This window comes from Furipterus horrens, unplaced genomic scaffold (assembly GCF_987537825.1).
Source record: "Furipterus horrens unplaced genomic scaffold, mFurHor1.1.pri manual_scaffold_13, whole genome shotgun sequence".
Classification (NCBI taxonomy): domain Eukaryota; kingdom Metazoa; phylum Chordata; class Mammalia; order Chiroptera; family Furipteridae; genus Furipterus; species Furipterus horrens.
The window spans coordinates 14,680,867-14,694,363 of record NW_028327183.1 but is presented as its reverse complement, the minus strand read 5'-3'; the positions used below and the strand labels follow the sequence as shown (position 1 = coordinate 14,694,363).

General features: G+C 55.9%; 2 protein-coding genes across 5 annotated transcripts; both read right to left on the bottom strand.

Annotated features, from left to right (window-relative positions):
* Nucleotides 1-101: 101 nt before the first annotated feature.
* NRN1L (neuritin 1 like) lies at nucleotides 102-1,895 on the bottom strand. The gene is made up of 3 exons (XM_090259484.1): nucleotides 1,487-1,895; nucleotides 609-741; nucleotides 102-477 (listed from the first exon to the last, which is right to left on the bottom strand). The coding sequence occupies exons 1-3, from the start codon at nucleotides 1,584-1,586 to the stop codon at nucleotides 192-194; spliced, it is 519 nt and encodes a 172-aa protein (XP_090115610.1). The 5' UTR covers nucleotides 1,587-1,895; the 3' UTR covers nucleotides 102-191.
* A 76-nt stretch (nucleotides 1,896-1,971) lies between these two features.
* EDC4 (enhancer of mRNA decapping 4) lies at nucleotides 1,972-12,856 on the bottom strand. Of its 4 annotated transcripts, none has more exons than XM_090259481.1 (29): nucleotides 12,609-12,856; nucleotides 10,097-10,253; nucleotides 9,588-9,699; nucleotides 9,188-9,287; nucleotides 8,731-8,920; nucleotides 8,477-8,624; nucleotides 8,285-8,389; nucleotides 7,846-7,955; nucleotides 7,680-7,763; nucleotides 7,502-7,597; nucleotides 7,300-7,402; nucleotides 7,000-7,180; nucleotides 6,834-6,906; nucleotides 6,657-6,748; nucleotides 6,391-6,578; nucleotides 6,184-6,308; nucleotides 5,938-6,091; nucleotides 5,181-5,614; nucleotides 4,991-5,095; nucleotides 4,753-4,905; nucleotides 4,631-4,667; nucleotides 4,321-4,501; nucleotides 4,053-4,208; nucleotides 3,838-3,953; nucleotides 3,574-3,739; nucleotides 3,301-3,487; nucleotides 2,992-3,211; nucleotides 2,749-2,912; nucleotides 1,972-2,509 (listed from the first exon to the last, which is right to left on the bottom strand). In XM_090259481.1, the coding sequence occupies exons 1-29, from the start codon at nucleotides 12,688-12,690 to the stop codon at nucleotides 2,317-2,319; spliced, it is 4,212 nt and encodes a 1,403-aa protein (XP_090115607.1). In that variant the 5' UTR covers nucleotides 12,691-12,856; the 3' UTR covers nucleotides 1,972-2,316. The 4 variants fall into 4 exon arrangements, with proteins under 4 accessions (XP_090115607.1, XP_090115608.1, XP_090115606.1 ...); XM_090259482.1 differs by having other exon boundaries at nucleotides 4,321-4,498; XM_090259483.1 differs by lacking the exon at nucleotides 1,972-2,509 and adding an exon at nucleotides 2,516-2,642.
* Nucleotides 12,857-13,497: the final 641 nt, after the last annotated feature.

The following is a 13,497-nucleotide window of genomic DNA, read 5'->3' as shown; positions in this document are numbered from 1 at the left end:
TGGCAGCCTTGGGCCCTGCCTACTCTATCTTGGGGAATCAGCTTCTGGAGGCCTCCATCTTAGTCAAGCAGTGAGCAGCCAGAAGAAAGAAAGGAGCTTAGTACAAATATAAATACCTTTAATGAAAGCTGAATGCACTGCGCAAAGGCTCAAGGGCAGCCACCAGAGCTGGGATGGTGGCATGGGCACTGCTAGGCCAGGGGCCCCAAGAGGCAAACAAATGCCAGAGCAGCCGCCAGCAGCAGGGGAGCAGGGGCTGGGGTTGGGGCAGGCGCTGTCGCTCGCAGTGTCTCCTGGTTGGTCTCAGGGCCTGTGCCACGCTTCCGGACATACACAGGGCTGCCACACAGAGTGTGCAAATTATCCGGGTGCTGGGCCCGGCGAGCCTCTTGCTGTAGTGACTCCCACACAGCAGCCGCCTCCTTCGGGCAGCCTGACAGGACTTGAGAGGTGCAGATGTGGAAGTCATTCCAAGACCTGTTAAGGGTGTAGGGTTAAGGGAATTAGGTGGGGCAAAGAGGTTTTGAAATGGGAAGGAAGAGGGTCAAGGATGGAGGGTAGCGGTGGAGGTGGGGGAGTCAGGCTGCTGCCCTTGTACCTGCTCTTACCTGCAGATGATCTCCAGCTCATGTCCATGGCCCATGCCGTCTCCCAAGCGGATAAGACACTCTGCAAAGCCCTGATATATGTTGTCACAGAGGCCTGGGCCCACAGCAGCTGCCTCCAGAGGAGACACAAGGGCTGAGGGTGGAGGTGGGTATGGAAAAGTTGATGAACTTGCTCAGCCCCCCGGGGCTTATTTATCCCGGCATGCTCGGGGATGTGACTCAGCATGAATGAGGTACCCCGGGGAAACAAGGGGTACACCAGGGGATCACCTGCCTGGGCTCTGCTCTAGGTGGGACAGAATAGAGTAAGTGTGGAGCAGGGTGAGGTAGGTGTCCTCACATTCCAGGGGTCAGCTCTTCCTCTGAGTTTCTTTGACCCTGCAGCCCCAAATCGGGTGAAGATGGTCTAAGTGAAGGAGCCAGGACAGGGCAAAGTGGGGCAGGGTGCAGGGCCACACTCACCCCTCCTCAGCACCATCCAGTCTCTTTGCAGTCTAAACAAGCTTTGCTTGGCCTTCCCACCCCATCCCAAAACAGGTATTGTCAGACAGGGCAGGATAGAGGATGTCGGGATCCAGGTCAGACCCTAACAGGACCTCAGGGAATTGCAAGACTGGCCTAGGAATCTCCTCAAAGGCCATGTCCTCCTTTATCGGAACGGGGACTGCAAAATTTTGAGATCCTTCCCCAACCAGGGCTCAGTTCACACCTCCCTTTGGTTCTGAAGCCACTGGTACACATTATCCCCTCCCTGGAGCCCTTGCATCTCCTTAACACCCTGGCTCCCAGTGCTCAGCAAGGCTGTGCCCCACACACCCTAAACCCGGGTTCTGGAGAGGGTGTATGGCCTGGGCTGGTCCAGTACACCTGCAACTCACCAAGTGGTGGTAATAGCAGCAGCAGCAATAGCCCCACAGCACAGGGCAGTCGCTGGCAGCGGCGATGGCAGCAGCAGCAGCAGCAGCAGCAGCGCATCATTGCCAGCTGGTAGCCTAGTGCCTGAGCTAGCCGCTTGAAGTGCACCCTGTCAGCCCAGCCCCCAAAAGGAGGGACTTTGATTGGATGGGAGCTGGGGGCGGGGCTTCAGAGCCTGCAGGCAGCCGCCACCCGTACTCAAATAAGCAAAGCAGAGGAACCTCAGAGAGAAGATCCCAGGGGATCAAGGGCTTGTTGAGCTGACCCCAGGGCCCTCATCCCAAAGATGGAGAGGGGAGATCTGGAAAGATAGCTGTGCAGTTGAGGGTAGGTGTCCAGGCCCTGGAGTGCATTGGCCTTGACAGAGCTCCACACAGGGAGAAGAGAGGGGACAGGGAACAGGACAGTTATCAAAGTTACAGCAAAGACACACCAAAAGCACACATACTCCATTTTATTCCAAAAGCATTTAATTAAATTTCTCAATGTTTCTCAAAAACAAAAAGATCCAAAACAGAGGTAAAAAGAAACATGGAAAATTCAACTCAAGTGGTGTCACAATCTCGGGGGGTCATGCTCCAGGCATGGCAGAACCCAAGAAGGCACAATACCCACCCTGGGCCCAGCCTAAATCTGCTGGTTACCATAACCTGTAGACCATAACCAGTGTTCCCCCCTTCAAACACCCCACAGGAGGGAGCCTGAGCAGGTAAAGGGTAGACATGACCCTGCTTTGGCCTAGGCCTGTCTACTGGCCTTCAGTGGACCCCATCCCTGGGCAAGGCAGGTTTAGCTAAGGGAGGCTGGGGGTCACAAGGCCATGCAGCATGAGGCTGAGACGCCGGGCTGCTTTGCCAAGTGAATTGTGTGGTTCGGCCTGCAAGAACTGGAAGAGCTTCTGGCGCACCTGGGCCATCACGGAGCCCATGTGGTCCCGAGTGATAGGGTCACTGTGGTCCAGGTGCATCACAGCCTCTTCTAGGTAGCTGGGGATGGAAAGGAACAGGGGTACAGGTGGGCTCCAGCAGATGGAAGCGCCCCCTGGTGGCACTGAGGCCCAGAGGGACGGCTCACAAGACAGGCCTCCAAGCCTGAGATGGGTGAAGGCAAAGGGAACTCCTGGAGAGAGTTAGGGAGGGAGTCAGGCTAGAGTGGGAGTCCTTGCTTTGTACTGCTCCCCTACCTCTACCCCAGCCCACCTCCTGGTCCAACTGCACCCACTCACCTGAGCTTGAGGTCAGTTCGAGTGCCAAGGTCAGAGGCCAGTTGCTGGATGAGGGAAAGGAGCACAGGCTGGGAGAGTGGGCAGGGTGGCTGCCCAAAAACCTGGCCTGGGTCCACAGTTTCACACACGTACAGCACCAGATTCAGGTCAGCAGCTGTCAGGGCCTGGGTAGAGGATAGCATTTAGTGTGTGGACCTTGGCAGGAGACACCCAAGTCTTAACTAGGCCTAATGCCTGGCATACCTGCTGGAAGGCCTGATTGAGGTGGCCCTGCTGCAGCAGCTGCAGGATATGGGCTTGCTGGGCCTGGCAGTCGAGGTGGGCAGCAGGGACAGGTGTGCCAGCAGCTGAGCGCATGGCCTGCATGATGCTGGAGGTGACGGCGGCCTGCTGCTCCTTGAGTGCCACGCTCACCTCACCTTTAACAATGCGCTGTACCTGTGCTAAAATGGACTCCTGCAGGCTGCAAAGGGAAACAGGAGATGAGGTAGATAGGGAGTCTGATATGGCCTTTCCCAAACCCACCACCTTCCCAGTGACCTACCCACACACCTGCCCACCGCCACATGCAGCTGGTGCTGCACCTCAGCCCGAACACTGCTGGACACAGTGGCTGCCATCTGCTCAGTGGCGCCCTGCAGTGTGCTGACCAGGCCCCGCAGCTGGGCCAACACAGGCTCCCGCGCCTCCTGCTCTCGTGCCTTCCGGCTCTTCATGTGGCTTTCTAGCTGTTGCAAGTCTGAAAGGGGACCATGGGGGCCATGAGAAGGACAGTGGGAGAGGAGAGGACAGCCCCTCCACCTTGGAGCATATGACCCCACTCACATTCCTGTGTGCCCAGTCGGAAGCTATCATTGATCTGCTGGAACATGGCCTGGCAGCTCTTCTCAAAGGCGGGCAGCACCACACTCTGGAAGGCTTCACGGTAGGCAGCCTGCATTGGCCCCTGTAACGTGTCTGCAGCTGCTCGGGCGATGGCATCTGTCAAGTTCTGGGGGTAAAGGGAGGCGCCAACCCAAAAGCCTGAGCCAAGCTGACCTGACCAAGCCCACCAACCACCAGCCTCCCTCATCTCTGGCCCTATAGCACCTTGGACTTCAGCAGCTTGGAGATATTCTCTTTCATGCTACCTTCCACAGCTGTGAGCTTGGTAGCCACTGAGGTGCTCAGTTGGCCTGCCACAGGCTCTAGACTCCTAGAGACACCTGGGGCAAGGTGAGGGAGAGGTGGAGCCATGAGAGGAAGCTCAACAGGTACCCCACTCTCACCCAGCCCATCCAGAGAAGTCTCCGTGCAAAACTCACATGGAGGCACGGTCTTCTTGATCTCGTCCCGTATGCTGCGCTCCAGCCGCCCAGCCACAGCTGAAGACAGTGCCTGGGACAGATGTTGCGTCAACTGTTCCTGCAGCTGACCACCCCGTTGCTGCCCCTCAGCCAGGGCCCGCTCTAGTCGTCGCTCTGTGTTGTAGCTAAGGAATAGGCCTGGAGCAGGTCCCATGTCCCTTTTGTCCAAGAATGCGGCAGCTGCCCTTACCCCTCTTCCATGCTGGGCCACTGCCCATAAGGATACGCTCCTGCTCATGACGAGACTCTAGGGCACGTTCTACGTGGCCCGTGACGGTGCTCTGCAGGCCTTCGAGTTGGGTGCACAGACGCCGCAGCAGCTCTTCTTGGTTGTGCCGCAACTCCAAAAGCTCTCTCTGCTGTTGCCAAATTAGTGCTGGCCAGTCCTCAGAGAGCTCTGCCACCTGCTAGTAGCACTGACAGTCACAGGATACCTAGCCTACCTGTCCCCACACACTAGACCAGGTAATGGCTCAGAGCTTTTCCCCACCCTCAGAGAGGAGTCCTAGAAATAGAAAAGCTGTTTGCTCACTCACCTGGTGCTCCACAAGCCGGGGTCCCAGGGCTGAATCCCTGCCATAGGCGAGAAGTACCTCAGCCCATGTCATGCAAGCAGCCTAAGAACCACCCCTTTCCCTGGCCCTAGGATCCCTCCTACCCGTCATCTTTTTTCCCCTTCCTCTTGAGCTTGGGTGAGGTCCGAGGGGATTCCTTAGTCTTCCAGTCCTTGGCAGGCAGCCGTGGGGTGGGAACTTTGGTGCCAAAGCCCCCTGTAGCAGAGGCAAGGCTGGCCACCTCATCATCGTGGTCACTGTTGGAAAGGGAGGAGGAGACATAAGTGCCTACCACTTGCTGGCCCTCCCTTGTGAGAGAACGGGTGTGGGGGGGGCATCTACCTTTGTTCAGCACTGGCATCCTGGCTGTCATGTTGTTGCAGCAAGTGATAAGGTGGTCGGTGGAAGGCCAGGTTCTTGTGCTTTTCCTGTAGGCCATTCCTCGGGCTGGGAGGACAGACTGACTCAGCAGTGGATAACTCTATCTGAAGCCCCTACCATGAGTATACCTCCCCCCTCCCACGCTCCTCACCTTTCTGTGAGGCTGCTGCAAGTCTCTCGAGTAATGTCTGGTGCTGTAGGCCAGATCTGACTGTCAGGGGCTGTGGCCTCCTGGGTCAAGGCAGCCTCCAGGAGGGAAGGAGTACTATGCCGATCCCCATCCCCAGGGCCTCCATCCAGACTAAGCTGGGGGCCAAGGTCAGGCCCTGGCCGGGGCCGTGGGGACAGCAGATGTAGCGCAGAGGCAGCTGAGGCCATACTGTTTGGCTCAAGGTCCTCAGGAGCAGAGGAGCCGAAGCCACGGGACAGGGCCTCAGATGCAATCTCAGGGATGTCCTGGGACAGGGCAGTGGAAGCCGAAGAGATAACATCGGGGGAGCGGGTACGGCTGGGGGAAGCCTGGGGTAGCCCCAGGGGCTCCACTTCCTGCAGCTCCAGGGAGAGTGCAGAGGCAGCAGTAGGTACCTGAGGTGGACCAAAATGGGGACTTAGGTGGAGGACGGGAATGGGGGAAGCACAGAGATGAGGCTCTGGTATTTGTAGTGATGAGAGATAGGATAGTGGGGAAAGGGGATGCAATCAAAACCAGCCACAACTCAGGAGGAGAGGAGGTAGGAGTGGGCAGGCTGAGGAGCTGTCCTCCAGGGAACATGGGAAGCTGAGATGACCTCAAGGGAAGCATGGGTCACCAGAGGCAAAATAGGACAAGCAGACAGGGCGCTAAAGAAGATTGTTGCCAACCTTCCTGCTACTATACACCGGCTAACCTGTATTTCACACAAACACACCTGCCCAGGTCCTTTGGGAGTCAATTTGTCAGCTGGACCTGGCAGCAGGCCAGGCAGGAGGCTGCGTGGGCTTGCCTGCAGGCTGCTGCCACTGTTCATTGTCAGACTGCCATCCAGCTGTAGTTTGGGGCTCAAGGTCAGCTCCTCAGGTGGCCTGGTGGCAAGAAGGCTGAGGCATAAGCAGCCAGAGCTGGGCATCACCTGGCACCAGCCCCTGCCATCCCCCAACTATGACCCTCACTTCACCTGGGCAAGGAGGGGTCCACAGCTGAGGTACTACTCATGGCAGATACAGCTGTAAGAGAGGAGCTGCTGCTGCTGCTGCTGCTGCTACTGCTGCTGCTGCTGCTATTACTAGGGGATGCAGCAATCTGGGGAGATATAGAGTAAGAGCTGTGGCCTATGGGTAGAGATTCCCAGGTCCCCCTGCCCGGAGCCCCAGCCCCAGCTCACCTGCTGCAAGGAGGTGCTAGGTGTCATGAAGGCGTCAGGTGTCATCAGCTTGGGCTTGGTCTCACTGCTCAGACTAAGGAAGTCAGCAGGTGCAGGGAGTTCCACGATGCGTCGGAGATCAGGCTGGGAGCCATGAGTAGCTGAACCCAGGCCTTCGGAGCTCAGTTCAGGCCGAGAGTCTCCAAATGCTGTGGGGAAATCTGCCACTTTAGTCAGATCTCAGACCCTGGCCAGTCTAACCTGCTTCCTTTTCACCCCTCACTCACCAAAGTCCTCATGGGCAGTGTGGGTGGGGAGCGGGGCGACCACATCAGGGTTCAGCTGCGGCTGGAAACGGATCTGCACATCTTGCAATGCCCTTCAGGAAAAGGAGGAGAATAGGAGAGAGTGTGAAGGGTTCAGAGTCAATAGGGTGGGGAGGGGCACAAATAGGGAACACTCACTTAGTATGCACACAAAAGAGCTTGATGAGCACACCAGCTGCAGACTCCATGGCACCGGCTCCATGGGTCCCATCTGCAAGGACACCGTGAACAATTAAGCCCCTGGCCCTGTGTGTCTCGGCACTCCCTACATTCCAGCATATATCGCCAACCCTGAGCAGCTCACCAGCCCCTAAGCTGTCGTTCTCTTCCTCAGCAGGCAGCACCTCAGTGTGCCTCAACCGGCAGCGAGTCACAACCTGGATGCCGAAGCTCAATACAGGGTGTGTGAGTAGGAACTCAGAGATGGAACTGAAGCAGGCACGGCCTTCCTCTTGGTTCTGCAGCAGCTCCATCACATAAAGGACCTGCATAGGCAGTACATTCACAGCTTAGCTCAGAAGCTGTGAGGGCTGTGGATGTGCCACATAGCCCTGCCTGCCCCAATGATACCAACTCTGCCTAGGGTGCCCCCAATGCAGTCTACCTTCCGTTGCACATCACTGAGAATCAGGTATTCTGCTGAGAGGTCCAGGCAAACTTTGAGGCTGGGGGGCACACTCACTGAGCTGAAGATATCTGGGGAGAAGCTGGGAGGCCACAAGGCAGGATTAATGAGACTAAGAGGGTGGAAAGAACCCACATCCCCGACACTGCTACCTCTGTCCAGCTCCCTAGCCTGTGCTTACCGAATGGTCTGTAGGCAGGTCCAGGACACAGTGCACCACATCTTTAGCTCCTGATTCTGGTCAGCACCAGTAATGAGGAACCTCCAGAAAGGGACCCTACAAAGCAACAAGGCACTGAGTTAACTGGCTGGGAGCCTAAGGTCCAGCCCATCACTCGCCTGCCTGACCACTCACTCACTCAGGGTCCTGTTTCTTATGGTTGTCACAGAACAGGAGGCAGGAGAGAGGCCGCCCATCATGAGGCTTCAACTCATGTAGACACCTGCAAGCCGGCAGATGAGGAGCCTGAGTGGGTGATCTAGTCCCCTACCTGTGGGTTCTCAGTCCCTCAGGCCCCGCCTTACCTTGGCTCATCTTGCCCCTCAATGTATATCTGCCAGAACTTGACGAAGCCATCATGGCTTGCTGTAGCCAGGACAGTCCCATCAGGTGAGAGGGCCCCTTCACTCAGGTACTGGGAAGAACCCAAAGAGCCTTGCTTTTCCACCTGACCAGAGGTGGGAGCAAGCCCATCTGAGATGAGAATGACAGTGAGCTGGCCTGACCCACAGTGGATTCACACATTCGTGTGAAAGACTAAATGAATGGGGGGGCCATAAAGAAGACCAGACCCACCGGCTGCAGCCACATTAGGCGTGAGCTCCACAGGTGAAGGTCAATTTGTGATCTGAGTCCCCATGGGCAGGATGCCAGTAAAGCTACCTGAGCAGCTATGGGTATGGAGAATAGATGAGGGACATAAGAAAAGGGGAAGAGCAGGAAGGAAATCAGTTGCAGGCTTACTGTGCTGTGGCCTTTTACCATGATGAAGCCCTGCTTGATCTGGCTGACATCCACAGGCCAGGTGCTGTGGTTGGAGCGGAGCATGTCCAGGTTCCACACCTCAGCCTGGAGGGTAGAGGGAGGTGAGTGTTCAGCCCATGCCCACACCAAAGCTGCTCTGACCCACCCCTCCCCTGTGCCCAGCCTCCTCACCCTGTCCTCATGCAACAGGGCCACCATTGGGCTACCGTCCTCACAGCAGTCTTCACTCTCCTCGGGAATGAATGGGCACCAGATGATCCTACGAAAGTGGTTCAGTGGCGTACCCTCTGGCTGCCGGATATGGACCAAAATCTCTTCTCTGAGCAGGGCGTTAAGGGCTAGACAGGTGAATGTTGAGTGTGTCTGGCAGCCCCAGCTCTGCCTACCTTTCTTCAGTCCCCCATCCCATCCCAGGAAAAGGATACTGAATTTTGCCATTAACCAGAGCCAAGTGCCATACAAACAGGTTGCCTGCCTCATCCAGGCAGGCCAGCTGGGGGGAGTTGACGTGTGCGAAGGCCAGGTCAGCCACACTGCCTGTGAAGCCCTTGAGCAGGGTCCGCTCCGAAGTGCTGACACTAATCACCCGCACCATTGCTGAGCCATTGTTGGCAGCTGGAATCAGGACAGCAGTTGGCCATGAGTGGGTATGTAGGCCCGGGCAGCAGCAGAGAAGCCCTGCCCTTGCCTGCCTCACTGCCACCACCATCTCAAGCTCCGTTTTCCCACTTCGCTCCCCAAGGCCTGGCAGAGGAGGGGGCAACACAGACAAACCTTCCATTGTATCCCTAAAGTCTGAGTGGGCTGAGTGGCCTTACACTGAACCTGCATCTCTGGGGCCTCTGGCAGAACACCTCCCTCCTCTCCCCTGCCTCAACTCACCCCGAATGGCATAGGCCAAGAAGGAGTTGGACACAGCAATCAGATTGCCATAGTAGTATTTCTGCTCCCAGTCATACTTGGCGACGGGCTGGATTTTCACCTGAGAACCAAGGGTGAGGAAGATTGTAGAAGCTGAGGATTGGGGCAGCTTTTACAGAGCTTAGATGGTCCCTGGCATCCCTGGGGACAACAGTGGCCACATATGCAAGCCCAGCCACCCAATTACAACTCCTGGATCCAGATTCCCACGGAGACTTGGCACCCAACACTGGCTTCCTGGGACTAGGGCACACTACCTGCCTGTTAAGGTGGTCCCCGTAGGAACTGGCAGCATGGGAGTGGGGCGGGAGAGGCTGTGTGTTGCCACCCACGATACATGCCACAGCATCTTGATACTCACCTTGTTGCTGCCCCGGGCCTTGCTCGATATGCTAGAGTCACTGCTGGCCACAATTTCCACCTCCTTGGCCAAAATCCCAATGCAGGTAGAGCTGTCATCTCCTGAGAGGCAGCTGCAAGGAGGGGTGCACAAGCTTAACTCTTGTTCACCCAAAGTCTCAATGGGCAGGGTTGGAATGAGGAGAGCATACAGCCACCATAGGGCAGGTATCAATCCCAGATGCACAATTCTGGGTCCATTGGTCCCAAGACCCATAGCTCCCACTGCTCACCCGCCTTCTTGGGAATGCTAAATCAAGTGCCTAAACATCAGATTCAGGCCAAGCCCTTGAGCTTGTCCTCAACCCTCATCCCAGTGCAAGCTCAATGTGGTTAAAGTGATCCAACTCAGGACATCTAGTGGGGGAACAGCAGAGGGTGCTGGCCCTTCTCTCCCCTCATCTCATGCCTTCAGCTAGCAGACATCCCAAAGACCCCATCACCACCACTGTTTAGCTCCCAAGCACTCACATGACCTGCTTCTCCTGCAGGTTGATAGATGGCTTGGCCCGGAGACCAGGCTTGTTTGCTGAAGTACCATCACCTGAGCAGAGAGGGTCTGGAACCAGGAGCCCATTGAGGTCCCCATTGTAGGTATTAGATGGCCGCTGGCTATCTGCACTGGGGCCTGGGGACAGAAAGGATCACTGTCATGAGGTTGTTCTACCTGCCTACTAGCCTCTCCTAATGCAGAATGTCCCCCTGGAACCATGAGGTAGTCTAGGGACACTCAACTGAGGCATGTCTGTGGGAAGGAGGGCTCTTTGTTCATCTCTCATTCCATAAACACTGAAGGTGAACCAAATGTATGCCAGGACCAGGGATGAGCATGAGGCTCTTCTACCTGGGGGCGAGGTGAAAACTATCAAGGATTTTCTGAGGCCAATTAATACTCAGGCCCAAGTCAGCACAGAGAGACTCTGTGTACTTAAGGGAGGGCAAGGAAAGGGTCAGGACAGACTTCACAGAAGAGTCACCATCAGAGCCAGTGTAGCTAGAACACACAAACATGGGGAAGATGAAGGGAAAACAAGGCTGCAGAAGTCTCAGGCAAGAAGCTGGGGTGTTTAGATTCTCCTGGTGCCAATGAGAGCCACAAGAGTTTTAAAAGGGAAGGTTAACATGGTCAGCACTGGCCAGAGGGCTGATTGCTCTAAGGGAGCACGGAGGATAGTTGAGAATCTGGGTGAGAGATGCCAGGACCTAGACCAGGTCTCTTAGGCACGGAAGACATTGATAACATGGGGAAGGAAGGAAGGAAGAAGCCTGCCCCACAGAGAAATGGCTCAGAAGAAGCCACCTTGGGAGGGTAAACTCAGGATGAATGGACACGAAGGAGCTGGACAAATAGGAGAGAAACTGTGGGCTAGTGTGCAGAGTCAGGAAAGACAGCATTTTAGCTGTTTGCCTGTCACTGAGTTTCAAGCACCCTCACAGGCTCAGACACTACTTCAAAACTCCCAGGTGCCAAGAAGACTAGGGCTCCACAGAGAGGAGGATCACATTAAATTTTTCTAGTCACAAAACAGTCTGGGGTCTAACATGGTCCACTAGCAAGAGGAGACAAGCCAGAGTTCCCTGGCAAACAGGAGAATCAAGTACTAATCAAGAAACAAGGAGTTCATAGGAAAGCCTTCAGGACACTTCACTTGGGTCAGAGCCACCACCTTGGCTGTTCAGGGGTAAGCTGACCACTCTCCCTCCCAGGACGGCTACCATGAGGACAAACAAACTGCACAAGGTTGGCCATGCTGGGCTCTACCAAACCTTTGTGGAGTCTAGTCTATCTAGAAGCTGATGAGCATGAGAGACCCAAGCCAAGCTCATGAGTGAAAGGGAGCATACTCCAGGCCTGGGGCAAAGGGTCAGTGGTTTCAAGCAGTAGATGAATTTTCTCAGGGAATAGGGGATGGTTAACCCCACCAGAGTGAGCACCAGTGCCTGCTTCCAGTAGCAGCCTGTTTGGGCCTCCCAGTAGGTTTAAGAACAGGGCCTGAGGAAACACCAGTTCTCTCAGCTCTGGCCACTGCACACCTAAACCACCGTCACCAGCCAGTCTTTCAACCACTACAACTTTTCACAGGTCCCTGAAGCAGCCAGGAAACTTTGAGACCTTCACACATGCTATTTCCTCTTCGTTAATGCCTTCCTAACACCCAAACTCCTGCTCACATTACAAGACTTACCCTAAACATTGTCTCCTTTCTCAGACCTGTTCTCAGGCACTCTCCAGTCCCCATCCCACCTACCCTATCCTCATCAAAATACTAAAACACTCTTCTCTTTCTATGTCAACAGCATTATATTACATCTTTAGGCTCCTTGAGGGTAGGAGCAGCTGAGATATCACTTCAAGGCCAAATAAAGTTTAAACGAATGGAAATACAGTAAAGTAGGGTTTCCAGATATTTGTAGCCTAATCCAATCAGAGCCATGCCAGTCTGTGATTTGCCTTCATCCTTGAAAGGACATGGAATTGGGGGTGGTCACTTCCCTCCAGAAAATAGTTTCAGGAATCATGCCTGTAATCTGTATTCTAGAAGGGCGAGTTGCAGAGGCGGATCCACAGCTCCTCAGCCTAACGCCTAGGTCTAGACACAAAGCTCAGCATACAGAGCACGGGCTAGGCCTCCAAAGTATGGCAAACGGGTTGCGAATCCAGACCAGTACCAGGAACACCAGAGACCTTGGGGCCAGGGCACCAGCGGGGCCCTGCAGATTCAGGGAAGGAGCCTCACCTTCAGCCAAGACGCTGAAGGACGAGGCAAAACGGCCCGGCGCCAGGTTGGGGAGGGATCGCCCCGGGGGTCTGCGCCCTTCCGGGAACAAGCTCAGGGGTTTACTGCTCTAACCCGCGTCTGCCCTCGCCAGCCGGAAGGATGCAGAGCCGGTCTGCAGGGACCAGCGGGCTCTGAGGGCGACCCTTGCCCGAGCTGTCCCGCTGTCTGTTCAGCGAGGGCCCACCCCCACTGCCCCGGCTCACCTCCCGCGGGCCGGTCCAGCTTGAGGATGTCCCGTAGGTGCTGCGTGGCGTCCTCGATGTCGATGCTCGCGCAGGAGGCCATGGGCCCAGCCGCGGGCGCCCTGTCCGCGCCGCGTACGTTTCGCTGACGCCACGCACCAGCCGAGCACAACTGTGCCGGGACCAGACACGGGACACGGGTCACTACAATCACTCCGCCCCAGGAGCCCACAAACCGCCGCCCGCACCGCGTCCCTAAGCCCCTCCAACCCTACCAACCGCCTCCACTTCCGGCCCGCCGAGCTTCGGCTCGCGGAAAGTGCACGGACCGGAGAAGAAAGGTTCCGGGATGGGGGCGAACGCCTCGCTCCTCCTAGAGCCCGACTCCCTCCGCTGACCCACCCCTGTGCCAACGGAGTCCGGTGAGCTTCGCAGGGCTGAGGCAAAAGCAAATGTCCATGTACTGGACCGCGCAAAGCGCTACTAGCCGTAGAATATCCTGCTGGGTCTATGCCTACGCCTAAGGCAAGGGCTCATGATAGACCTCGGACCCAGTCAACTCAGCCACCCCAGGCTGTTCTCAGACTCCTCCAGAAAAAAGCCGAATTGGCAGGAGTCTCGGTTACTCTTTAGGAAACGAGTCAGTGTAATAACCCAATGTCTGAGGGGACCCACAATATCAGAAGGTCCAGGAATTGCAAGGTCAAGAACTAACCCCACCAGAAAGATCACATTGTTTCCTAATAGGCCTCCAGCATCTCCGTTGCCCAACTAGTACCCTCAGGCAGAAAGAAAGAAACGATAGTTTACAAACACCTCTTTATTGCAGACATTTCAGGCACAGATACATGGAAAAAGCTGTATTGCAGATTTTATACAGGGTGGTTTTAAGAGGCAGCAAGCACCTACC

Coding starts and splice junctions, on each gene's coding strand:
- NRN1L (XM_090259484.1), bottom strand. CDS start 1,586: ATGATGCGCTGCTGCTGCTGCTGCTGCTGCTGCCATCGCCGCTGCCAG. Junction 742..1,486: donor GCTGCTATTACCACCACTTG/GTGAGTTGCAGG, acceptor CTCCACCCTCAG/CCCTTGTGTCTCCTCTGGAG. Junction 478..608: donor GAGCTGGAGATCATCTGCAG/GTAAGAGCAGGT, acceptor CACCCTTAACAG/GTCTTGGAATGACTTCCACA.
- EDC4 (XM_090259480.1), bottom strand. CDS start 12,690: ATGGCCTCCTGCGCGAGCATCGACATCGAGGACGCCACGCAGCACCTA. Junction 7,181..7,299: donor TCAGTGATGTGCAACGGAAG/GTAGACTGCATT, acceptor CTGCCTATGCAG/GTCCTTTATGTGATGGAGCT. Junction 5,096..5,180: donor TGCAGCAGCCTCACAGAAAG/GTGAGGAGCGTG, acceptor CTGTCCTCCCAG/CCCGAGGAATGGCCTACAGG.